General features: G+C 46.4%; 1 protein-coding gene across 2 annotated transcripts; it reads right to left on the bottom strand.

Moving 5' to 3' along the window:
* Window positions 1-580: 580 nt before the first annotated feature.
* Window positions 581-16969, bottom strand: arl11 (ADP-ribosylation factor-like 11). Of its 2 annotated transcripts, none has more exons than XM_030750171.1 (5): window positions 16815-16969; window positions 15958-16023; window positions 15748-15863; window positions 4578-4800; window positions 581-880 (listed from the first exon to the last, which is right to left on the bottom strand). In XM_030750171.1, the coding sequence occupies exons 1-5, from the start codon at window positions 16845-16847 to the stop codon at window positions 746-748; spliced, it is 573 nt and encodes a 190-aa protein (XP_030606031.1). In that variant the 5' UTR covers window positions 16848-16969; the 3' UTR covers window positions 581-745. The 2 variants fall into 2 exon arrangements, with proteins under 2 accessions (XP_030606031.1, XP_030606038.1); XM_030750178.1 differs by having other exon boundaries at window positions 607-880; window positions 4578-4755; window positions 16815-16968.
* Window positions 16970-27314: the final 10345 nt, after the last annotated feature.

Below are 27314 nucleotides of genomic sequence, written 5' to 3' on the forward strand. Positions count from 1 at the left end.
TATATATTGTTTATTAAAGGTAGAGAACAGTTAAGACTATTGTGATGAACTCTGAATAATTGTTTTACATTCTGTGATAAATGATGGAGGTCACCCAGGAGTATTAAATAAAGATGGTTAAATTGTTTAATAAGTGTTTAATATCTACATGATTTTATGGGAATGTGGATCTTTCAGATCAATTTGAGAAGTGATTCTGATCATGTTTCATATTTTATTGTGTCATATAACATCAGGCACTGGTCTGGGCCTTGTCTCGGTCTTGCCGTCCCTCAGTCTTGGTCTTGACTTGGTCTTGGATCCTAAAAGTCTTGGTGTTGTCTCGGTCTTGATACACCCTGGTCTTGGTCTTGTCTCGGTCTCGGTTTAGGTGGTCTTGACTACAACACTGCGCAGGGGGCTGAATACTTTTGCACACCGCACTTATCAGTTTTTTTATTTGTAAAAAATGTTTTAAATCATGGATAATTTTCTTTTCACTTCACAATTGTATACCACTTTGTGTTGGTCTTTCACATTAAATTCCAGTAAAATATATTTATGTTTGTGGTTGTAATGTGACAAAATATGGAAAAGTTCAAGGGGTATGAATACGTTTGCAAACCACTGTATCAATACTCAAGTCTGAAGAGCTGAAGAACTAGAAAACCTGATGTGATCATTTAAAATATTGATTTGATGTCAATCAACATGATAAACCATTTGAAAAATAAATGTTTTATTACTGATACAAGCAGCTTCAGTGCTAAATTATTGGTTTTTTGATCATCTTGCTGACTGAGATGAAGGCCTGCTGGAGGCCGAGTCCCTTTACGGCACTGCAGGCCTGAATCTCCCAATGTCTGTCTGTGTAGCTGGGGAGTTCCAGCTGGTTGGACACCTGAGGGGGAGGAGTCAGAGCAAAGAAGTAGTCAGTTACTGGGGAAATATGTAATCAGATTAGAGTAAATAATGTACATCTTTGTTAGATGAAGTTCATGAAAAAGCCTTTAGGATTAGATTTTACCATCCGAGCTCATGTGCACACGAGTCACACACACTTAGGAATATGACTGAAGTTATTTTATGTACATGTGACTCAGATTGTGATGCATCAGATTTCCCCTGAAGCTTCAGACTAAACTCAGATGAAGAGGGTTAGTTTTTATGGACCCCCTGAAGGAGCTCCTGAGACAGTCAGCTCTGTCCTGCTGAGGAAATCAAATATTTGCACATGGCTAATTCACCTTTTTAAATTTTACAGCAGCACTTCCTAAACTGTGGGCCATGGCTATCTGGTGGGCTATAAAAGTACTGCGAGTTGGCCACCAGATGGGATTTATAATAAAGCTATAGCACAGACTCAGCTTTATTGTCATTGAGACTATGAAACGCAATGTGAATGAAATGTAGATTCTCAAGTCTCAATGGAAGTCAAACAAAGGATTAGAGTAATATCCATCCATCCATCCATCCATCCATCCATCCATCCATCCTCTTCCGCTTATCCAGGGCCGGGCCGCGGGGGCAGGAGCCTAAGCAGAGAAGCCCAGACTTCCCTCTCCCCAGCCACCTCCTTCAGCTCATCCAGAGGGACCCCAAAGCGTTCTCAGGCTAGCCGAGATATATAATCTCCCCAGCGTGTCCTGGGTCTACCATGGGGCCTCCTCCCGATGGGACATGCCCGGAACACCTCACCTAAGAGGCGGCCAGGAGGCATCCTAATCAGATGCCTGAGCCACCTCAACTGGCTCCTTTCGATGAGGAGGAGCAGCAGCTCTACTCTGAGCCCCTCGCGAATGGCCGCACTCCTCACCTTATCTCTAAGGGAGAGGCCAGCCAGCCTTCAAAGGAAACTAATTTCTGCCGCTTGTATTCGCGATCTTATTCTTTCGGTCACTACCCAAAGCTCATGACCATAGGTGAGGGTAGGAACGTAGATCGACCGGTAAATCGAGAGCTTCGCTTTTACACTAAGCTCCATCTTCACCACGACAGACCGGTGCAGCGTCCGCATCACTGCAGAAGCAGCCCCGATCCTCCTGTCGATCTCCCGCTCCCTTCTTCCATCATTAGTGAACAAGACCCCGAGATACTTGAACTCCTCCACTTGGGGCAAGAACTCGTCCCTGAGCTGGAGAGGGCACTCCACCCTTTTCCGGCTGAGGGCCATGGCCTCAGACTTAGAGGTGCTGATTCTCATGCCAGCCGCTTCACTCTCGGCTGCGAACCGTTCCACTGCGAGCTGGAGGCCACCCCTTTATGAAGCCAACAGGACCACATCATCTGCAAAGAGCAGAGATGAGATTCTGAGGCCACCAAGGAAGAAGCCTTTCGCCACCTGGCTACGCCTAGAAATTCTGTCCATAAAAATTATGAACAGAATTGGTGACAAAGGGCAGCCCTGATGGAGTCCAACACCCACAGGAAAGGAATCCGACTTATTACCGGCTATACGGACCAAGCTCTCACTGCGGTTGTACAGAGACTGAATGGCTCACAACAACGGGCCAGACACCCCATACTCCCACAGGACCTCCCACAGGATACCCTGAGGGACACGGTCGAATGCCTTCTCCAAGTCCTCAAAGCACATGTAGACTGGTTGGGCAAACCTCCATGCACACTCAAATATATATGAGAGGATAAAGAGCTGGTCCAGCGTTCCACGACCAGGACATTGTCATTATACAGGATGTACAATGAGATTGGAGGGCCACTCCTGTTCAGTGCCATGTAACAGAAAATCAAACTCTCTAAAATGAAAATAAAAATATTATAATCTAGTATAATCAATATGTATAATGCATGTATAATAAAATTGGTCCTAGCACAGAACCAGTGGCGGATGCTGGTCTTTCAAGGAGGGGAAGCTCAATTTCGGCCTACATCATAAAATGTGTCAGTTTATTTATACAGCAGCACCCGCTGGACAGAAACTGCAATAGAAGTCAGAAAGAGTGATAGAAGTCAGTCTCCAAACACAAGCAGCTACAAAAAAACCCCACCAGAAATAGAAGCTCGATTTGTCGCTTGTCATTTTTTGTTTTTTTTGTTTTTTTCTGCTAGTCGTTTTTAACAAAGAAAATGCCGCTAAGAGGATTCAACTCAGAACAGAATGAAAATTTTAAAATGCTCCCACGGATGTTTACACCAAAAGATCACTGATTCGCTCATTTCGCTGTCAATCAAAAAGGGATTCAGCCTCAGACAGATCATCCAATCATCATGCAGAAACTGAGCGTCCGGGCCAGCCAAGGCCAGCCCACTGCCCCACAGACCCCCAGAGACGCTGAGCGTCCGATGGGCGGGACAAAGCCCAGCATTTATCCAATGACTCGTCTCGTTTCGCTGCTTTCTTTGCTTCGCTATTGAACTCTGTAGACGCTCAGCGTCCACACTGTTTAAAGCACTGGGAAGCTGCGGGAATGAGTGAGAGGAAAGCCGCGTCGTTACCAGTGATAAGAAGCTGATTCTGAACAAAAGTTGAGCGCGTTGTATAGCGCATATTTAGTCAATGACATGTACACACAACAGTATATATTTGACCACTTATTTTTTGACATTTTAGGGGAAGCTGAGCTTCCCTTGCAGTCTTAGAGCAATCGCCTCTGCACAGAACCCTGTGGAACTCCATAATTAACCTTAGTGTGTGAAGAAGACTCCCCATTTACATGAACAAATTGGAGTCTATGAGATAAATATGATTCAAACCACTGCAGTACAGTACCTTTAATACCTATAATATGCTCTAATCTCTGTAATAAAATGTTATGGTCAACAGTATCAAAGCTGCACTGAGGTCCAACAGGACAAGAACAGAGATGAGTCCACTGTCAGAGGCTGTAAGAAGATCATTTGTAACCTTCACTAATGCTGTTTCTGTACTGTGATGAATTCTGAAACCTGACTGAAACTCTTCAAATAAACCGTTCCTCTGCAGATGATCAGTTAGCTGTTTTACAACTACTCTTTCAAGAATCTTTGAGAGAAAACCAATGAAGGCAGCTCTGAGCAGGAACTAAACTGTGACATCAGTGAGAAGGATAATTATGTTATTTATGGCGCTTCAAAAAGGTATGACTAGAAGATCAAACTTCTTCTTTGTCCATTCGGTTTGTTTTTGTCTTTTTTTTAATACAAATTTTATCTATGAACAAATTAAGCAGTAATATATAAAATAATTTCATGTGTTTTATGGGCCAGTAAAAGTCTGATATACTGTCCCAATGGCCAAGCATGGAACACAATGAATAATAAACAAGATGCTGCAGAGTATTGTTCAGATGTGCTCCTGTACTGTAGTTCTACAACATCTTTCCCTCATTTTTTCCTCTCACTGAAAATATCTTCAGCCTCTTATTGTCTCCCTCATTCCCACAGTTTTCTGCCTCAGTAGCTTCTTTTGACAAAATTATTTGTACCAGAATTTAGTCTAAACTTTAAGGGGAAATTCTTCGAAAACCTCATGAATATGAATATTTACTTCCCTGGGAAGCTTTGTGAATGCAAACCCTGATTTGTAGTCCAGAGAGTCTGGTTTCAGACCACTTTGATCCCCCAGTCTCCTGTACTGGGAGAACTGGAGTGGTTCCTACCTCCCGGATGTTCATGCAATTGGGTAGATCCTTCTTGTTGGCCAGAACCATGAGAGGAACTCCTTGCAGCTTCTCTTCACCCAGAATCTTCTTCAGAGCCGCCTTAGCCTCCGCCATCCGACTCTGATCGCTGCTGTCTACTACAAAGACCAGCGCCTCACAGTCATCCAGGTACAGCCTCAAAGACAGCAGCAGCACCATCATCAACAACCAAATACTGCTTCTGGAGAGCATCAGAGTGATGTTTGTCCTTTATTATGGCAAAAGAACAAAGGAAATGGCAAAAAAAAAAAAAAAAAACTAAAGCCGCAAACAAACAAATGAAACCTATACTGGAAAAATAACAAAAGATTCCTGGAGGTTTAAAGAGCTGGAGAAAACAGGGAAACACAGCCACAAGACCACAAGACTCTGACAGGGGAAACTCAGACAATAAATACACAGAGGAAACAAGGGGTGAGTGGAAACAGCTGGGGTAACAGGTGAACAGAATAACACTAACGAGACTCAGGGAGGTAACGCAAAACACAAGCACACAGGACAAGGAACTGTCAAAATAAGACAGGAAGTAACCCAACATGGTACACACAGACTTGACACATAAGGAGACTGACACACAGAGGGAATCTAAACACAACTAAACAGAATCCAGTAACACCTAAGCTGACACCAGACAGGGAACAACTGAACAGGGAAGACACAGACACCTGAGACACAAACAATAAAGACAAACGGGCAGCACAAAAGAACACGGGGAGACAGATACACAGAGGAGCACAGACACAGGATAAAGACACAGGAAGATGGGAACCCAGGAAAATCAGAATAACCTATAATTAACAAAAAACCAAAACAATACAAAACAACAACAACTGAGAAACTAGACTGTAAGAAAAAACTAACAACCAGAAGATACAACAAAACAGAACATCACTAAAAGAACTCAAAATGCCGGGCCACTGGCCCAGGATCATGACAGACATTAACTCTATACTTCCTGTATCCCATCCATTTTCTTCTGCTGATCCTGTTGTGATGGAAAATTTTAATTTAACCTCTTGTTTGTTGTTCCACTAGGGAGTAGGCTGAACACAGAGTGACCTGTAGGTTGTAAAAACTGTCCAGATGACCATTCCCTTATCTGTAACCCACACACCCTTCCTCTCTCAGGACCCTCTGTGTTAATCGGGTCACATTCTTTAGGGTTAGTGTCCTTCTGGTTAATTTCTCATTAGGCAGGAACATGTAACTGGGAGAGGATCCCCTCTTCTTTATTGGTGGGTTAAGGAGGGGGAGAATAGGGGGGTGTAAAAGGGCATAAGTACATTGTGTTTCTGTGAAAGATTCAGAACTCATTTACATTCCTTTGGGTGTGTATGTGACTTCTTCTCGTACGAGCAATAAACCATGTAATGGAATCTTGTCTCTCTCATTTGATAAATAAATTTCCATAACACCTGTTCAGGGTTGTGGGGGGCTGGAGTCTACCCCAGCTGACATAGAGGCAGTTTGGGTAGAGGCAAGAGGCAGGGTACACCTGTACATGTCATGGTCCTGGGCCCAGTGTTTTTTGTTATCTTTTATATTTGTCCTCAGTTTATTTCTAGTTCCTTGCGTTCCATGTGTCAGGTCTGCGTCCTTGTTCCCCCGTTTGACTTCCTGTTTTATTTTGATAGTCATTTGGTCTCTGTCTATCATGTTCAGTTTTGCTTCCCTTGGTCTTGTCTTTATGATTAGTATTTCCTGTGTTTCCCAGCTGTTCCCACTCCCCTTGTTATCCTTGTGTATTTAGGTCCGGTGTTTTCTTAGCCTGTTGTCGTGTCATCGTCATTTGCTCCCCTGCTGTGTTCCTTCTGTGTTTCTCTGTAGTTCTTGGAATTCAAGTCTGGTTATCTTCCTGTTTAGCTGCATTTGCCTCTTTTTCTGTTCTGCACTCGCCAAATAAAGGCTAAATTATCATCATCCTACCTTGTGTGCATTGGGGTCCACTTCCTGCCTGCCACATAGCCGATCCATGACAGAACGACGCGACCACAATGAACCCTGCAGATATAGAAAATTACCACGGCTCTCGCCTGGCTTGGGGAGGATCTGCATTTTTGAAAGGTCCCCAGCGATGCCGCTCACCTCCCCCGCCTAAACCGCAGGTCTGTCGAGAGGGCGGACTGTTTTTGGCGCCAGCCGCTCCCTCACCTGCCTCTCCGTTCACTTCCCTCTCTTCCCTCTCGCAGTTGGAGCAGCCATGGAGGAAGAGGAATTGACCCAGCAGCAGCGGAGGGAGTTTTCTCCGGCACCATGTGGTATAACACCGCGGATATCCCCAACGTCTGTACAGCCTTTTCTGCAGCCCACTTCAGTGGGGAGGGAGCATGGCTCTCAGCAGCAGAAATGGAAACCTCAGCCCACCAACACATCGACAATTGATCGGGATGTTTATCTGATGTCATGTTTATCTGCAAAGACTGGTTTGTCCTCTGAGAATGTTGGTGATTTTCTTAATGAGCTATATGATTAGATTAGATTAGATAGTGTTTATTTGTCACATGCGCAGTTATACACAGTACAATGCACAGTGAAATGTATTTTGTACCTGCAATCATATATACACACACATATAAATAAGAAGAAAAAAAAGAAAAATAAGTAATTCACACTATACACTATATACCAGGCCTATTCAATTACTTTTTCTTCTGGGCCAGATTTGAAAATTTTGAGATGCCACTGGGCCGAAGACCCCTACTTATATTATTTCTTGAGATTTAACTCTAAATATGCTAACACCTGAACTAAGTTATAAAATATATTGTAATGTTCCGTTATGTCACCCAAGCAAAAGCCAGAGGTTTCGCTACTAACACTGTTTATTTAGGCCGGCACAACAGAACAGCTCTCACCGGATACAGCCAACTCTAACTCTCACAAGAAAAAGACCCCTCCTGAGAGCGACCATCAGCAGGGGTCCTTAGTTCTCTCCCTAACATGAGCAGGGCAGGTGTACACTGGGTGGAGTCCTGGACGGCCGACCTATAGGCCATTTGGATGAGTGGGAGGTGAGTGTCCCAGTCACGCTGGTGTTCTGTCGTGATGATGGCTACCTGCTGGGCCAGTGTCCTATTAAACCTTTCCACCAGGCCATCACTCTGGGGGTGGAGTGGCGTGGTGCGGGTCTTCTGAATTCCAAGGCGTTCGCACATGGCAGCAAACGCCCTGGACTCAAAGTTACGGCCTTGGTCACTGTGAAGGACCCCTGCCGTTCCAAATCTGCTGAACATTCCCTCCACTAATGTTAAGATTAAGATTAAGATAGTGTTTATTTGTCACATGCACAGTTATACACAGTACAATGCACAGTGAAATGTATTTTGTACCTGCAACCATATATACACACACATATAAATAATAATAATAAGAAGAATAAAAATAAAAAAAGTAATTCACACTATACACTATACTCTATATACTATACACTATGCACACTTTTACGTGGAATTATAGATTATAAATTATAAATTATAATATTTACATTGTGCAATAATGGTCCAGTTAGGGCTCAGAGTTGAGCAGACGGATGGCTTGTGGGTAAAAACTCTTCTTCAACCTTTCAGTCTTAGTCCTCAGGCAGCGGTAACGCCGGCCTGATGGGAGCAGGGAGAAGAGAGAGTGTCCGGGGTGGCTGGGCTGTTTTAGGATCTTCATGGCCCTCAGCCTGCACTGCTTGGTGTAAATGTCCTGCAGGTTGGGGAGGGTGGTTCTGATGGTCCGTTCAGCTGAACGAACCACCCTTTTTAGGGCCATGAAGTCCTGCTTGGTGCAGTTTCCCATCCAGGTGGTGATGCTCCCACGCATGATGCTCTCGATGGTGCAGGTGTAAAAGTTCCTGAGCACCTTGAGTGGGAGCTTGAAGTCTCTCAGCCGCCTGAGGAGGTAGAGACGCTGTCTGGCCTTCTTCACAGTGATGTTTATGTGATGAGTCCAGGACAGGTCCTGTGAGATGGTCACTCCCAGGTATTTGAAAGTGTCCACTCTTTCCACCTCAGCACCACTGATGACAAGTGGATGGTAGTCCCTCTGTTGCTTCCTGCTGAAGTCCACGATCAGTTCCTTTGTTTTGCTGACGTTGAGCAGGAGGTGGTTCTCCTGGCACCAGTTCTCCAGGCGGGAGACCTCTCTCCTGTAGGCTGTCTCCTCATTGTGGGAGATTAGTCCCACAACAGCAGTGTCGTCAGCAAACTTGATGATGACGTTGGACTCTGACGTGGCCTCGCAGTCATGGGTGTACAGTGAGTACAGCAGAGGGCTGAGCACACAGCCTTGGGGGGATCCAGTGTTGAGGGTGAGGGAGGATGAGGTGAGGTGACCCACTCGTACCACCTGTGGTCTGCTGGTCAGGAAGCTGTGAACCCACCTGCACAGGGATGGGCCCAGGCCCAGGTCCAGCAGCTTAGAGACCAGCCTGGAGGGAACTATGGTGTTGAATGCTGAGCTGTAATCTACAAACAGCACTCTCACATAGTTCCTCTTACCAGTGTCTATGTGTGAAAGGGTCTTGTGGAGGAGGAAGGATATGGCGTCATCTATGGATCTGTCTGGCCGGTATGCAAACTGTAGTGGGTCGAGGGTGGTGGGCAGTGAGGAGGTGATGAATGTCTTGATGAGTCTCTCAAAACACTTCATCACCACAGAGGTGAGTGCTATGGGCCTGAAGTCATTGGGGCTGCTGGGGTGTGGTTTCTTTGGGACAGGGACTATGATGGACTTTTTAAAGCAGGTGGGAATCACACACAGTTCCAGTGAGAGGTTGAATATCAGTGTAAACACAGGTGCCAGCTGGTCAGCGCAGGTCTTAAGGACACGTCCACTAATACCGTCTGGTCCAGCCGCTTTCCTGGTGTTTACACGTCTAAACGCCCTCCTCACATCGCGCTCCGTCACAGTGAGTGTCTCCGCCCCTCCGGCCGGGAGCGCAGCGGGCTGTCGGCTTCCCGACTCAAAGCGCGCAAAGAAGATGTTGAGTTCATCAGCCAGAGAAGCGTCAGCACTCACCGGGTGTGTGTGTGGTGCTTTGTAGTCCGTGATGGTGCGTAGTCCCTGCCACAGTCCCCTGGAGTCAGACTGTTGTAGTTGCTGTTCCAGTCTGCGGCCGTAGTGATGTTTTGCCTCTTTCACCGCTCTGCGGACGTTGTATGATGCAACCTTGTAGTCCTCCATGTTCCCAGAGGCGAGGCCGGAGTTGTAGGCAACGGTGCGGGACCTCAGGGCGTCGCGGACAGATTTATCCACCCACGGCTTCTGGTTGGGAAAAGTCCTGATGGTCCTCCTAAGTGAAGTGTCATCAACAACTTTCCCAATAAATCCCACAACAGTTTCCGTAAACTCCTCGATGTCTCCGCCCGCACTGCTGCGAAACATGTCCCAGTCGGTTGAATCCAACGCACCCTGCAGAGCGGCCTCTGTTTGATCAGACCACCGTGTCACTTCTCTCACAGCAGGGGGTTCCTGCCTGAGCCGTTGTTTGTATTTTGGCATGAGAAGGACAGCGGTGTGGTCAGACTTCCCAAAAGGCGGAAGAGGCGTTGCTTTGTAGCCATCTTTGAATGGAGAGTAGCAGTGGTCTAGGGTCCTCTCTCCTCTGGTGGGGCAGTCGATGTGTTGAATAAACTCCGGTATTACCTTTTTCAAGTTTGCACTGTTAAAGTCCCCGGCTACGATGAGAGCCACATCACGCTGGTTAGCCTGATAGGTGGAAATAGCCTCATGTAGCTCGGATAGTGCAGTGTTTGTGTCCGCCTGAGGTGGAATATAGACGGCGCTGAAGATGACCGAAGTGAACTCGCGGGGCAGGTAGTGGGGACGGCATTTCAGGGTTAGGAGCTCCAGGTTAGGTGAACATGATTGTTTCAGAGGGACAACATTCCTACTGTCACACCAGTTGTTATTAATCATTAGGCACACACCTCCTCCTCTTGATTTTCCAGACTCACTCGTTCTATCCGTGCGATGAACACTGAAGAACTCCGACGGCTGTACGGCGTGGTCCGGTATGAGGGGGGTCAGCCATGTCTCCGTGAGACAGATGATGTTGCAGTCCCTTATGTCCCTCTGAAACTGTATCCTGGCCCTGAGTTCGTCCAGCTTGTTATCCAGTGACTGGACATTAGCCAACAGGATGCTCGGCAGTGGTGTTTGGTGCGCTCTACGCCTCATGTCAGCCACTGTCTCCGCCTCCTGGTCTGGGATGGCGTATGCTTCCGGCCACTTGGTAAAATAGTCCATAGCAGCAAGCACATAGCGGTTTCCCCTATCAGTCCGGGGAAATGGCCCCATGATGTCCACAGCCACTCGCTCCATCAGTGCTCCTGCTGGTTGCTGTTGAAGTTGAGCACGGGACTGGTCCAGCGGACCTTTGTGGGTGGCACAGGAGTCACAGCTTCGGCAGAAGCCCTCCACATCTCTACGCACCCAGTAGTAACCCTGGCGCAGGCGGCGAAGCGTCTTTGACACGCCAAAGTGGCCAGCACCTCTACTCCCATGGCACGCTTCCAGCACCGCTGGCCTTAGCGACTTGGGCACCACAACTTGCCACCTTTCCTCACCTGTGGCAGGATCTTTCCAGCTGCACTGCAGCACTCCCTTGTCCAACCTTAGAGCATTGAACTTGGCCCACAGCCCTTTGGTGGCGATAGAGAGCCAGGTAACCTCATCCCAGTTAGGTCGCTGCTCGTTCTCAAGCCATTGTAGTACTGGTAGCAGGTGGTGTCTTGCTCCTGCTGGGCCCTCCATTCTGCCGTGTCCACCACTAGGAGTGCCCTGCAGGAGAGCTGTGCGGGATTAGCTGTTGCTGTGAGGTCCCTCTCCTTCTCCTCCCGCTTCTCACAATAACGGCAGCCTGTCGCTGCACATGGGCGGCGGGATAGTGCATCCGCATTGGAGTGGTGTGCCCCTGCTCTGTGCTCCACAGTGAAATTAAAGGCCTGGAGCTCCTCCAGCCAATGAGCCACCTGCCCCTCTGGTTCTCTGAAAGACATAAGCCACTGGAGGGTGGCGTGATCAGTCCTGATGATAAAAGGTGTGCCACACAGGTAGTACTTTTTTTTTTTTTTCCATTTTTGGCCACAGCGGCTTTTCGTGACAGTGGAGAGAGACAGGAAATGGGGGAAAGATACAAAGGAAGACACGCGGGCAAATCGGCACCGGGCCAGGACTCGAACCCGGGCCGCCCGCACCGCAACACGGCGTGTGTATGTGGTCACCGGCTTCACCACTAAGCCACCCAGGCACCCCCACACAGGTAGTACTTAAAGTGTCTCACCGCCATCACCACAGCCAGGAGCTCCCGCCGTGTGACACAATAGCGTCGCTCACTCTTATTCAGGACCTGGCTGAAGTATGCCACCACCTTCTCACCTTCAGGTCCGACCTGCGAAAGCACGGCTCCCAGTCCCACACTACTTGCATCTGTGTCCAGGACAAATGGTAGGGCGGGGTCAGGTGGGGCAAGGATTGGAGACTCCGTCAGGGATCTGCGCAGGGTGTCGAATGCCTGCTGACAGTCTTGGGTCCAGCTGAAGTCGTGATCCTTCTGCAGCAGGTGAAAGAGTGGTGCAGCTATGGAGGAGAAGCCTTTCACGAACTTCCTGTAATATGACGCCAGTCCCAGGAAGCTTTTTAGTTGCACCTGGTCTGCGGGAGTGGGACAGTCCTTAATGGTCTGCACTTTTTCCTCCAAAGTGCTGATGCCCTCCCGACCCAAATTGTGACCAAGGAACTCCACCTCCCTCTTCATGAAGTGGCACCTGTCCAGGTGCAGCTTAAGGCCTGTGGCCCTTACTCTCTCCATTACCTATCTCAGGGTATCCAAGGTGGTTTCAAAAGAGGTCCCATGCACCAGGAGGTCGTCCAGGTAGACCAGACACTGCTGTCTTGGGACACCAGCCAGCACACCGTCCATAAGTCTCTCAAAGGTGGCTGGGGCGTTGCACAGGCCAAAGCTCAGGACTCTGAACTGCCACAGTCCCCTGTTCATGCAAAAGGCCGTCTTTGGTCTGGAATCTGGGGACAGAGGCACCTGCCAGTAACCACTTTGCAGGTCCAGGGTGGAGAACCAAGAAGAACCTGCCACCAGGTCGAGAGACTCGTCGATTCTGGGAAGGGGATGAGAGTCCTTTTTAGTAACTTTATTAAGTGGCCTGTAGTCCACGCAGAAGCGCATTCATGGACTGTTCTTCTTGGGCACCATCACCACAGCAGATGCCCAGGGACTTTCAAATGGCTCTATGATGCCCATCTTTAGCATCTCACACAGTTCTTGGTCAGCCACCTCCTGATGAGCCAGAGGAAGACGACGAGGGCGCACTTTAACAGGACGAGCATCCCCAGTGTCGATAACGTGTTCCACCAAGTGTGTCAGGCCTACATCACACTCTGTGAGGGCAAAAATGTCTTTAAAGTCCAGGAGCACCTGCCATAGACTTCCTTGCTGCTGCTGAGTCAGGCCCTCACAGTTCCTGGACCAGACGTTCCTCACTGCTGACAGCCTCTCCTCTTCATCAGTTCGCTGTTCAACTAGTGGTAATACAGGGGACTCCGAGGTGCAAGCCGCTATTACAGCAGGGGATGGGTTTGAAGATGGGGGTTTAAGCTGCACCCTCTCTTCTCCTGGGAGTAATAGACAGCCTTTTCCGAGGTCCAGCACACCATCAATGGCTCGTAAAAATTCCAGCCCCAGGATGCAGGCATCCTGGACGTCAGCCACCCAGGCAGCAAAAGGCATGGTTAGGTCTCCAACCTTAAACTGAAACATTCCCCTCCCTTTTATGGGGGCCAGGTCACCAGTCACTGTCTTAAGCTGCACATCAGTTGTTTGCATGGCAGTCCCACCTGGAATGATGTCAGGTCGGACCAGTGTTGCGTTGGACCCAGTGTCGAAGAGTGCTGTGCAGGATACCCCATCAACCATCACCGGAATGTGGCAAAAGTCACCAACTTGGGTCCAGCCTACAGTAATGACCATGCCAGGTGACAATGTGGGTGGTGTGGGGGTGTTGGTCACGACGGCCCGTGTACTCCCAGCTACACGGGCCCCTGACCATTTCCCTGCGCCGCTGCAAACCTGGGGCACTGCCTGATGAGATGTCCAGCTTGTCCACATCCCCAGCAGCTTTGTGGTCAGCGGCGTGTGCCAGCACGGGGAGAAGGTGACTGAAGAGCAGCCGTCTGGGTCATGCTGTGTGGTCCCCCCTGCCTCTCCATACGCTCAGCAGGTGCAGATGTTGCTCTGACAACTGGTGAATCCTCAGCCCCTCCAGGAGTTCCTGTCAGCATCTCCCTCTCCAACGCCAACTCCAGAGCTGCACTGAGTGTGGTTGGACGAGCAAGCTGTGTCTGAATACGGAGCTCTTTGGGACTGAGGGCCTGTAGGAACTGATCATGGGCGAGCTCTGTCTGCACTGCAAGGGGCATGTTGTCATAGGTCCGCCTGCAGAGGCACTCAGTGTCATGGGCCAGGATACGCAGCGGTTCTCCAGGCAGTCTCCGTCTGTTGTGAAACTCTGACCTCAGTAGCACAGGCTGGTTATACTGCCCAAACCGTCTCTGGAGTGCCCCAACTAGAGCAGTATAGTCTCCCCTCTCTCTTTCACTCAGCAGCAGCAGGCATGCTGCTGCATCCTCACACAGGCACAGAGCTAATTGCAGTGCTTTATGTTCCTCAGACCAGCCAGCTGCAGCAGCTAATAGTTCAAACTGAACAATAAACACTTCCCACGGCGTCTTATCGCTGAACCTGGGTGTCTTTATGTTTACCGTAGCTGGCTGTGCATGGGCACTGCCATCATTGTTTACATCACATGACCTCAGCTCCGTCACGCCGAAATGGTGATCAGAATCAGAATCAGAATCAGAATCAGAATCAGAAGGTTTTATTGCCATATGGGTGAACAGGTTCACAGCATTAGGAAATTGCTGCGGTACTTCGTGCTTACAGAAAAAAAAACAAATAAGTATAAAAACTATAAGACAATATACAAGTATACAAATTGCAAATATACAGAGATATTAGAGCTATAACTATAGCACAATATTACAAAATTACAAAATATACAGTGCAGAGACTAATTAAAAGATAAAAGAATGTAGACTATATTCCACTAATATGTACATCAGTGCAGTCAGACGCGTTCATGGCGCGAACGGCCCTCCGGCCAAGACAAACCTGGGGAGAACCCAGCCTCAGCAGCCAGCTGGAGCGCCGCTTCCCTCACGCTGCGAGCAGGTCGGATATCCATCTCCTGCTCCTCCTTCTTAACCGTGTTCCTCCGCATAATCGGGAGTTGTGTCCCTGAGCCGTGAGCAGAGCCGCTGGCAATAGATCCAGGCGTGGTAGTTCGTAGTTTAAGCTTCTGACACCAGTGTAACGTTCCGTTATGTCACCCAAGCACCAGGCAGAGGTTTCGCTACTAACGCTGTTTATTCAGGCCGAACACAACAGAACAGCTCTCACCGGATACAGCCAACTCTAACTCTCACAAGAAAAAGACCCCTCCTTCCCGAGAGCGACCGCCCAACATCTCCTTCTGGTTCAACCCCAAAACAACCTAACTTAAAGAGAACTGTGAAACACATTTAGCAATAACGTCCATCATGGATCATTACAACTACATTATACTGCATCATTTATTGATGAGCAAGATAATTCAATACACCTGAGTCAAATATAGAAGTCATTAGCAGGACTCTGGAGAACTTGAGTGTATACTGAGGCGGTAATTCAGCCATTTGATTCAGGTGTGTTGGATCAGGGACACATATAAAACCTGCAGGATAGGGGCTCTCGAAGCCTGAAGTTGAAGAGCCCTGTTCTAGATGTTAGTCCAGCTGTGAGGCAGCAGTGCTAACCACCACGTCACCATGCTGCCCTTCTTGTATTCCTTTCAAATTAAAAACTCCTGAACATTTCAAAAGATAGACATTTCTGAATGTAGCTTTTATTTTGAAACACTGAGGAAAACTCAACATAAATATCAGCGCATGACGTTCAGCATGAGTTACTTTAACAGAGAATAAGAGAGAGGGGAAATCCATGCTACAGAAACCAGTGAAAAAGAGCAGAGCCACATCTGGAGCAGACAGACAAGAGCAGCCCCAACCCTGACATTGATTGAGTGTTTACCTCCACTTGGGTCTCATATGTTTCTGCCCTCCAACATCCCACAAGGTCAGAGACGTTTTCTTGTCCAGGTCCAGCATTCCCACGTTGAAGCCGATGGTTGGAGAGGTCTCCATTACCTGGAAGGTCACAGAGACTCAGTCTCACCTGGACGCTACCTGTCCCACACTCAGCACTCACCTGAAGGGGTTACGAGGGGGAGGGGATGCTCACCTGTCCAGTCAGTAACCTGGCCAGGATGGTTGACTTTCCAGCAGAGTCCAGCCCCATGAGGATCACCTGGACATATATAAAAAATTAAATTAATTTAAATTAAAAAAAAAACATAGAAACAGGTGAAAAAATTAGAAATGACCTGGTAGCAGTGAGAAAATAATAGTCAGATGGATAAAGTCAAACAGTAATGACACCTGGACACAAGCAAGAAATATTAAAAGTCCAGCCCTGTGAAGTAGAATGGAGGGGTTATTCAGAGACTGTTATATGAAGTACCTTGAGACAACCATTCACTGCAATTTGGTGCTACACTGAACTGAAAAAGACAAATGTGTCAGCAGGTGTGTTACAGTCATGAAGATGTCTGTGTTTACTTATCAGATTGATCATCACCACTGCTGACCAGGCTAGCCTCAGTTAAACACATGAAAATGTGAGCATGCTCAGAACCTGGCGCACCTAATAACTATCACACTGGTAACCATGATCTCTGATGATCTACCATCCATACCTGTCAGGACACAAGTAAATAAAACACCAGTCCTGTGACTTCCTCTGTGAACTCAAACAGAGAGAAGCTGGAGTACATAAATACACAGATGGGAAACAGGTGACAGCACACAGGTGAGACTGATGAGGGCCAGGCACCCCGTTCCAATGGAGGGAAATGGAGACAGGAAGTAACTTCAGCCCAAATACAACAGGTCACACAGAGAGACACTGGTCAGTCAGCTATCCACAGGTAAGAAAGAGAGAAGATCACCTGGAGACAGGTGAGCTGATGTACCATGATAACCTTCCTGTGGAGGTAAAAGGACCAGCTCAGGTGAAGGTTAAAGGTGAGGAGGACTCACCTGAGGATAGCTGGTGGAGTGTCCCTGACCCATCACTCTTCTTCTTCCGTCAAGTAATCTGTTTCTTCTTCTTTGATTAAAAAAATGCCTTATCCTCAGGGGTGGTTGCCTGAAACTCACCTGGATAACATCTTTCACAGGCGTGTGCAGGCTCATCCTCGAGCTGGCCAATCAGGGCCTGTTGAGGGCAGGTCACAAGGGCAGTTCACAGAAATACAGGTCTGACTGCATTTTTGTTACAGAAACACCTCACCTGTATTTTGAAGCCAAACACGCCCATCTTCTGACACATAAAGGAGAGTACAGATGATACAGTGGAGAATAGAGCTGATTTACATCCTCATTTACATACCTCAGATCAGATCAGAACATCTGTGAAGGAGAGAACACCAATGCTAGAGCTAAACACAGCTGACTATACTTCACCTCTGACCTTGAGGCACTGTGTGAATGTAACAAAACAGATTTCCTGTACTTGTGATCACCTTCGCTCTGCAGCTCAACACAAAAACCAGCCTCATTCCACCTTAAATTTATTGTCTCTGGGCACATTCCAGTACTCACATGATCATGGAGTGGCTGTGGATCAGGAGGTAGAGCAGGTCATCTACTAATCGAATGGTTGGTGGTTCGACTGGTTGCTCCAGTCTGCATGTCAAAGGATCCTTGGGCAAGATGCGCAACCTCAATTCTGCTATGAATTTGTGGGAATGGGTGAATGAGGCATGTTATATAAAGCACCTTGAGTGAACAAATTAGAGTAAAAAAGTAAGAACTTGATAGAATCTCAGAAAGCATGACATCGCATTCCACCTTTATGCTGATGACTGCCAAATTTATGTGCCTCTCAAGCAGCAAAATGCATATTCTGCTAACCATCTCCTCGAGTGCATTGGATAAATCAAGGCATGGCTGTCCACTAACTTTTTGCACCTAAATGATAAAAAGACAGAGATGTTGCTGCTTGGGCCCAGTGATACTTAAAAATGACTATTGACCTGGGTCCCTTAACTCAACATCTTACTAAGACAGCAACAAACTTGATGCCCAAATTAAGTCAGTAGTCAAGTCCAACTTTTATCAGCTAAGACAACTGGCCAAAGTGAAACCATTTCTTTCACGGCATCATTTTGAGATTTTAATCCATGCTTTTATTACGACTCACTTAGACTACTGCAATGCACTTTATGTTGGGCTCAGTCAGACACTGCTTGCCTGGCTCCAGATAGTCCAAAATGCTGCTGCACGGCTTTTAGTTGGGGTCAAAAAACGTGAGCACATTTCTCCGATCTTGGCCTCACTTCATTGGCTCCCAGTTCATTTTAGGATTGATTTTAAAATCCTTTTATTTGTTTTTAAATGTCTTCATGGCCTCGCCCCGTCATATCTGTCAGATCTGCTCCACCTGTACGTTCCTTCACGTTCACTCAGGTCAGCTGATCTGACACTGCTGGCTGTTCCAAAGACAAAGAGGAAGTCCAGAGGTGACCGCGCTTTTTCAGTTGCTGCCCCAAAACTGTGGAACAATCTTCCTTTGCACATTAGGCAGGCTGACTCACTCTATGCTTTTAAGTCCTGTCTTAAAACAAATTTTTTCTTACTGGTTTTTAACTCAGTTTGAGATGTTGGTTTTCTTTGTTTATTTTCTTAGCTGTGGTTTTATTTATTTATTTATTAATCCTTTCCTTATCTTATGTCTGTGTTTTGTTTGTTTGTGCTTAGATTTGTACAGCACTTTGGCCAACTGCATTTGATTTTAAAGTGCTTTATAAATAAAGTTGATTGATTGATTGATTGATTGATTGAATCTTTCTAAAGGGATTAAGATTAAGATTAAGATTAAGATTAAGATAGTGTTTATTTGTCACATGCACAGTTATACACAGTACAATGCACAGTGAAATGTATTTTGTACCTGCAACCATATATACACACACATATAAATAAGAAGAATAAAAATTAAAAAAAAGTAATTCACACTATACACTATACACACTTTTTAAATTATAATATTTACATTGTGCAATAATGGTCCAGTTAGGGCTCAGAGTTGAGCAGACGGATGGCTTGTGGGTAAAAACTCTTCTTCAACCTTTCAGTCTTAGCCCTCAGGCAGCGGTAACGCCGGCCTGATGGGAGCAGGGAGAAGAGAGAGTGTCCGGGGTGGCTGGGCTGTTTTAGGATCTTCATGGCCCTCAGCCTGCACTGCTTGGTGTAAATGTCCTGCAGGTTGGGGAGGGTGGTTCTGATGGTCCGTTCAGCTGAACGAACCACCCTTTTTAGGGCCATGAAGTCCTGCTTGGTGCAGTTTCCCATCCAGGTGGTGATGCTCCCACGCATGATGCTCTCGATGGTGCAGGTGTAAAAGTTCCTGAGCACCTTGAGTGGGAGCTTGAAGTCTCTCAGCCGCCTGAGGAGGTAGAGACGCTGTCTGGCCTTCTTCACAGTGATGTTTATGTGATGAGTCCAGGACAGGTCCTGTGAGATGGTCACTCCCAGGTATTTGAAAGTGTCCACTCTTTCCACCTCAGCACCACTGATGACAAGTGGATGGTAGTCCCTCTGCTGCTTCCTGCTGAAGTCCACGATCAGTTCCTTCGTTTTGCTGACGTTGAGCAGGAGGTGGTTCTCCTGGCACCAGTTCTCCAGGCGGGAGACCTCTCTCCTGTAGGCTGTCTCCTCATTGTGGGAGATTAGTCCCACAACAGCAGTGTCGTCAGCAAACTTGATGATGACGTTGGACTCTGACGTGGCCTCGCAGTCATGGGTGTACAGTGAGTACAGCAGAGGGCTGAGCACACAGCCTTGGGGGGATCCAGTGTTGAGGGTGAGGGAGGATGAGGTGAGGTGACCCACTCGTACCACCTGTGGTCTGCTAGTCAGGAAGCTGTGAACCCACCTGCACAGGGATGGGCCCAGGCCCAGGTCCAGCAGCTTAGAGACCAGCCTGGAGGGAACTATGGTGTTGAATGCTGAGCTGTAATCTACAAACAACACTCTCACATAGTTCCCCTTACCAGTGTCTATGTGTGAAACAACAAAGTTTTATCTAATTTAATCCTCAAGGTGCTTTGTATCATAGGTAAAGACCCTACAACAGTCATACTCATCTCACGGCCCGCGGGCCAAATCCGGCCCGTGATTGGCTGGTGACCGGCCCGCGGCCATTTCTTGTAATTGCTCAAAATTAAAATAATTTTCCCTTTTATTGTGTAACAAATGCTGAATAATTCCCCCTTGTGTTCACAAAGTGAACTGTCTGTAAGACAGAATCATTAGTTTGTACACGGCCCTTTAGGTCCTAATGATTTGGGCCTTTAAGGTAGTGAACAGTTTGCGCAGGTCAAGAATCACTGCTGATCTGCGAGGAAAAGACGTGTCCTTAAATGAATATCTTGGCAAAAAATGAGTGAGGTTAGTAAGCGGAGAAAAGTTGACATCGAAAACAGACAGTTTAATAACAAATGGACAGATGATTTTGCATTCATTTTGCCACCTCATGCCAACGCAAAACCGTTGTGTTTAATTTGCCAAAAGACAGTTGCTGTATGCAAAGTTGCTAACATTAAGCGGCATTACGAGTCAAAACATGCTAGCTTCAGTGCAGCTTTCCCGGTTGGTAGCATTGCACGAAAAGACAAGACTGAGGCCTTAAAGTTGTCTTATGCTACCACATCAACAATCTTGACGACTTCCACTACTGCTGCTGAAAAAGCCACCGCTGCTTCACTGCGTGTAACCTGGGAGCTGGCTAAAAAGGGCAAGCCATTTGTGGACGCTGAGCTTGTGAAAGTGTGCACTTTGGGAATCGTGGAGGAGTTGTTTGCCGGTGACAAACACAAAGATGACATCGTTAACCGCGTGAAGCAGGTTCAGCTTTCGGATTCAACGGCGGCACGGAGACTAGAAACTTTGTATGAGGACAGTTTTTCTACTTTACTTGCTGAACTGAAGTGTGTGGATTACATGTCAATAGCTATGGACGAGTCTACAGATGCAGCAGACACTGCACAGCTGTCCGTGTTTGTGAGATATTTTAACGGGGAGCTTTTCAAAGAGGAGCTGCTGTGCCTTTTGCCCATCAAGAGCAATGCAACAGGTGAGGCCATGTACAATTCTATGAAAAGTTTCTTTGATAAGAATTCTCTGGAGCTGGATAAAATCAACCTCCTTGTAACTGACGGTGGGCCATCTATGATAGGACGAGAGAGGGGCTTAGCATCACGTCTCATAGCGGACCACCCCACAGTTAGTTCACTACACTGCATCACTCACCAGACGGTGTTGTGTGCCAAACTGTCTGGTGAAATGAAAGGAGTGATGGACACAGTGATCAAAATTGTAAATCACATTCGCTCAACTTCAAGTTTACAGCACCGGCTTTTCAAAATGCTACTACAGGAGCAAGAAGCTCAATATTCAGACCTACTACAGCACAATGATGTCAGATGGCTGAGCAGGGGGCGAGTCCTACAGCGCTTCTTTGCACTGCGCAAAGAAATCACAGAATTTCTTTCCGGTCAAAAAACAAAGAAAGCAGATGAGTTCTCTCAGTTTATGCAAGATCAGGAATCTGTGGCTCTGGTTGCATTTCTGTGTGATATCACTAATCACTTGAACCATCTTAACCTGCAGCTCCAAGGTGGGGATTCGAATGTGGGAGAGCTCTTTGAAAAAGTGAGCGCTTTTCAGACAACCTTGGGCGTATTCGTGACGGACATAGAGGGGAAAAAACTTCACTTCCCTACCCTGCGTGATGTTCCTACAAATGGGATTGTGCTGTCACGAATGGTAGCACTGTTAAAAAATCTGTCAGAGAACTTCAGATCGCGGTTTCACAACTTCAAAATCCCACAGCAACTGCTACTGTTTGCGCGCAACCCGTTTGCTGTTGCTGTCACCGGGAGCTGCCCAGCAGAGGAAAAAACGCTGTGCCTGCTATCAGTGAGGGCGCTTTCCAGCTGGAACTGGTCCAGATGCAGGCTAATGATGTCCTAAAAGCCAAGTTCAGAGAGGAGAGACTGTGTGAATTTTGGGCACACTCTGTTCATCAGTATCCGAACTCTAAAAGACTCGCTATATACATTTTGACAATGTTCGGATCCACTTACATATGCGAGTCGGGGTTTTCAGTGATGAATCTAATTAAGGACAAAAAGCGCAATAGACTCACCGACTCACATCTCAACCAGTGCTTGCATATTGCCTTGACCTCTCAGAAACCAAACTTCAGTAAGCTCTCAAAGGAAATGAGATGTGTTACCTCACATTAAGCATGTAGTCAGTAACTAATAGTATGTGATGCATGAAGAGGTTAAAACATAAACATCTGATTACATACCTGTGCTGTCTGTTCCAAACTTTAAAATAACTGAAATATAGTAAAGCAGTTTTTTTTTTTTAAATTGTATTTCTGAACTATTCCAACATTTGGTGGCTTGCACTGTGCAGTTATGTGTTTAATATATTTTATAAACAGCTTTCACACCAAAAGAGCTGAAATATGTTCATTCTATGCCTAAGAACTGTTAATAATCATTTTCATTTTTGAATTTGTCCAATATTTGCCTGCATAATAGGAAACGTTCCAGCTATGCTGTTCAAGATGGCTCAAAATATATCTTGCTGAATTGCAGTGGAGCTAATAAAATGCATCAAAATATGAGCACAAGCTATCAGTCTTTTTTAAAGTTTGCTCATTTTATATGAATGTAGTTTAATGGCTGGCCCTCGGCCACTTCTCATTTTCCAAATGTGGCCCTCGGCTAGATCAAGTTGAGTATCCCTGCCCTACAATGTAGGGCAGGGATACTGTAATGTAAGATGGCGCCGGTGTGTGTGGCTGCTCGTCTGTCATTCTCATGTTTGTTTGTGTTTATATTGTTTTTAACCTATGTCATTTATGGAACTGAGTCTCTGCTGGTGTATGATTGCCGAACACTACTGGACCTCCAACCTTCGGTCCAGGACATGGTGATATTTGGTGTTGGTGGACAGCAATCCTTGCCCCCGTTTCTGTCGGAGATTCCGAGTCATCTGTGGCGGGTTCCTGCGCTGCCTTCCCGGCGGAGACGTCATCGTCGTCGCGGAAGAAGAAGCGGCCGGCTGGTGAAGCTGAAATTTTACCTGACGCACTCTTCTGCTTCTACCCGATCGGTGCATGGATCGTTTCTAGGATCTCGTGTGCCTCGGCGTTTCCTGGATCCCGTTGATGCCTGTTTGGTGCCCATTGTCGGCTTTGAAGCCCTTCGGCCCCGCCGCCCATGCCCTCTCCGGCTCAACATGCGCCGACAATGTCTCCGAAACCTGAGACCGCTGTGCCGGGTTTCCCGACTTGTTGGAGCCCATGCTCCAGTTCCTGTCAGGATTGGCCTGGTAAATGCCAGGTCGCTGGCGAATAAAACTTTTATTCTTCGGGACTTTTTTAGTTCCCGTAACCTGGATCTTCTGTTTGTGACTGAGACGTGGCTGAGTGTTGGCGAGTCCAGTGCTCTGTCTGAGCTTTTACCAGAGGATTGTTATTTTAACTCACCGCGGGCTTCAGGGAGAGGCGGAGGCACAGCGACTGTTCACAAACAGGACTACAAATGTAAGCAGTGCTTTCTACAGTCGTCATTCTCCAGCTTTGAGTTTACCTCGTTTGAGATGAGGCACATTAACCCGGTTTTCTGCGCTGTGGTTTACTGGCCCCCCAAATACAACAAAAACTTCATAAATGACTTCTCTGATTTTCTAGCAGGGATTATACCTAATTATGAATATGTTCTTATTGTTGGAGATTTTAATATACATGTGTGTTGTCCTGATAAGCCACTGGTAAAGGACTTTTTAAGCCTTCTTGACTCTTTTAACCTGGTACAGGCCGTACCCGGCCCTACACATGAGCACGGACACACACTGGACCTGGTTCTTTCCTGCGGTCTGCCTGTGACTAACCTGGAAATCTGTGACTCTGTATTCTCGGATCATCTGCCTGTGTTATTCACTGTTAGTTTGACACATACTGCAGTTAAAACTCGCGCTCCTGTTCGGCGCTGTCGGGTTATTAACCCGGCCACTGCCGCTCAGTTTTCTACTGCTTTTTTTCACCTCTGTGGTTCGTTTGACTTTCTCTCCTCTGATACAGAAGAGCTTATTTCTTGGTTCTACTCTTCCTGTCAAACCATCCTGGACTCGGTGGCTCCATTAAAAACCAGGCAGCCAAAGACTAAACCTGAGCCGTGGTTTAATGACAGAACTCGTGCTGTGAGGAGGGAATGTCGCCGAGCTGAAAGAAGGTGGAAAAAAGATAAACTGCAGGTGACTCTTCAAATTTTAAAAGACTGCTGGCGTCACTACCAGAGCACGGTTAAAGAGGCAAAAAGGGAATACTTTGCAAAAATTATTTCCTCCAACAGCCATAACCCACGTCTTTTGTTTAACACTATTAACTCTGTGCTTAATGCTCCACAGAATGCCTGTTTGGAAGCTTCTCCTGATACGTGCAATAATTTTCTGCGTTTTTTTATTGAAAAGGTTGCTAGTACCAGGGCTCTTATCACAGCTCCTGGTTCTGACCCCTCTGTTTCAGTCCCTTGCTCTGCTGTTTTCACTCAGTTTGAGTCTGTGACTCTCTCACTTTTAGAGGATGTGGTCGGCCATATTAAGCCATCAGGTTCCCCCCGTGATCCTGTCCCTCCACGATTTTTTAAAGAAATTTTATCTAGTATAGGGCAGCCTGTTCTTACCATTATAAATAGCAGTCTGTCCTCAGGTGTGGTCCCTGCTATTTTTAAACATGCAGTAGTCCAGCCACTGCTTAAGAAACCTGGTCTTGATCCTGCTGTGCTGGCTAATTATCGGCCTATTTCCAAGCTGCCTTTTCTTTCTAAGGTTTTAGAAAAAATTGTGTACTGTCAGCTGAAACAGTTTTTAGATGAGAATAGCACCCTGGAGGTTTTTCAGTCAGGTTTTAAAACCCTTCATAGCACAGAATCTGCTTTATTAAGGGTTTTTAACGACATCCTTCTTGCATGTGATTCTGGGAACCATGTTGTTCTGGTTTTACTTGACCTAACTGCTGCCTTTGATACAGTAGATCACAACATTTTAATATCTCGTTTACACCACTTAGTAGGTATTGGTGGCACGGTTCTTAAATGGTTCAGTTCTTACCTGGCAGAGAGAACTTTTTCTGTGAGCATTCTTGATGCTGAATCATCTGCTGCTTCTCTGCCATGTGGTGTCCCACAGGGCTCAATTCTGGGCCCACTGCTTTTCTCACTGTATTTACTGCCTCTGGGTTCTATCCTCAGAAAACATGGAATCTCATTTCATTGTTATGCTGACGATTGTCAAATTTATTTGCCCTTGAAGAAGAAGGATATCCATTCCATAAAACATCTCCTGGCATGTCTAGGTGATATTAAAGCTTGGTTGGCCTTGAACTTTTTAAATTTTAATGAAAAGAAAACAGAGGTAATGGTGTTTGGACCCAGTGGCTCCTGTGAGTCCTCCTCTGTTGACCTGGGACCCTTGGAGGTATATTTTAAACCCATTATTACTGATCTTGGTTTTAAGGTGGACAGTGATTTTAAATTGGACAGCCAAATGAGAGCTGTGGTTAAGTCCAGTTTTTATCATTTGAAGCAATTGGCATCAGTAAAAGCATTTCTATCTAGGCAGCATTTTGAAACAGTGATCCATGCTTTTATTTTATCTCGACTGGATTACTGTAATTCACTTTATTTTGGAGTCAGTCAGTCGCTACTCTCACGTCTGCAGCTGGTTCAAAATGCTGCTGCACGACTTTTGATGGGAACTCAAAAGAGAGAGCACATGACCTCTGTCCTGGCCTCACTTCACTGGTTGCCTGTACATTTTAGGATTCATTTTAAGATTCTTATGTTTGTTTTTAAATCTTTGCACAATCTTGCCCCGCCTTACCTCTCTGAGCTTCTTCACCCCTACATACCTTGCCGGTCTCTCAGGTCAGCAGACCAGCTGCTCTTGGAGGTACCAAGATCAAGAAGGAAGCTCAGAGGGGACAGGGCTTTCTCTGTTGTTGGTCCTAAGTTATGGAATGACTTGCCTTTGCAGGTTAGAGCGGCCCCTTCACTGTCCACTTTTAAAGTTCGTCTTAAAACCCATCTTTTTTCCTTGGCTTTTAACTCCAGCGGGATCTAGTTTTAAAGTGTTTTTTTTTTTTTTAACCTGAAAGAGTTATTAAATTGTTATTTATTTGTGTTTTAATGTACAGCACTTTGTGTCAGCTGTGGTTGTTTTAAAGTGCTTTATAAATAAAGATGGTATGGTATGGTATGGTACAATAATACAGAGAAAACCCAACAGCCAAAACGACCCCCTATGAGCAGCACTTGGTGACAGTGGGAAGGAAACTCGGGGAGGGGGGGTCATCTGCTGTGACCTGTTGGGGCTGAGGGGAGAGAGACAGGACAAAAGACGTGCTGTGGAAGAGAGACAGAGGTTAATAATAACTAATGATTAAATGCAGAGTGGAGTATAAACAGAGTGAAAAGAGGTGAATGAAAAGAAATACTCAGTGCATCATGGGAATCCCCCAGTGGAATCCTAGAATAACACACACCTGTGCAGCTGGGTCCTAGATGTGTTGAGCTAATTCCTCTTCAACATCATAAAATTTGCAGACGATACCATCGTGGGAAGCAGAATCCTGGAAGCTTGTGAACTGGAGCCAAGAGAACAACCTGATGCTCAACACAGCACAGACATAGGAGCTGATCCTGGATAGCAGAGGACTGAGGTGCCTTGTCCATTGTCTCATCACCACCAGCAACAGAAGAGTGGAGGGCATTCAGAGCACTGAGTACCTTGAGGTCAACATCAGTTGCAACATGACCTGGACTGCCAACACCACAGCAACAAAAAAGAGCTCCTCTCTTCTGTAGGATGCTAAAACAGTGCTGTTCTGAATGAACAGTGCTGTAATGACGAGGCAAAACACTGCTAATTTACAAAAACTGGAGAGACGCTGAGCATTGCATTGTTCAAGTGCCACCATCTTAGTGAGTAAAAATAATCGTGTGGGCGAAATATCCTAGAAATCACAAGCCAGTGAATTATCGCCATTACATTAGCTCACAGTGAATAATAACAGCAACATGCAACAAACAAGGTGTGTGCACTGTAACAAATTGCTGTAAAAACTACAGCATGATAATACAGTAAGGTGGCTGTGTTTTGAAAATACAGCCACCTGTGAACTGAAATGCCTCTGAAAAGAATATCGCATTTAACTGGACCGCTTGATGCATAGCTGTACTGTAAATTTTAAATGTACAGTTGCATTGTGGGATATTTACCGTCTGGAGGCGAATGTTCGCGGGCTAGAGAGCGCGACCAACAAGGATTTTCACTGGGTAAGTACTTTCTTAGGATTTAACATTTTAATTGCAGTTTTGTGTCTGTTAGTGGGCAAAAAAAAATTTTATGTGGTGAGCTACTCTCGCTTCTTCTAGCTAGCAGTTGATCGCTGGGCAC

This window comes from Archocentrus centrarchus, chromosome 2 (genome assembly GCF_007364275.1).
Source record: "Archocentrus centrarchus isolate MPI-CPG fArcCen1 chromosome 2, fArcCen1, whole genome shotgun sequence".
Classification (NCBI taxonomy): Eukaryota; Metazoa; Chordata; class Actinopteri; order Cichliformes; family Cichlidae; genus Archocentrus; species Archocentrus centrarchus.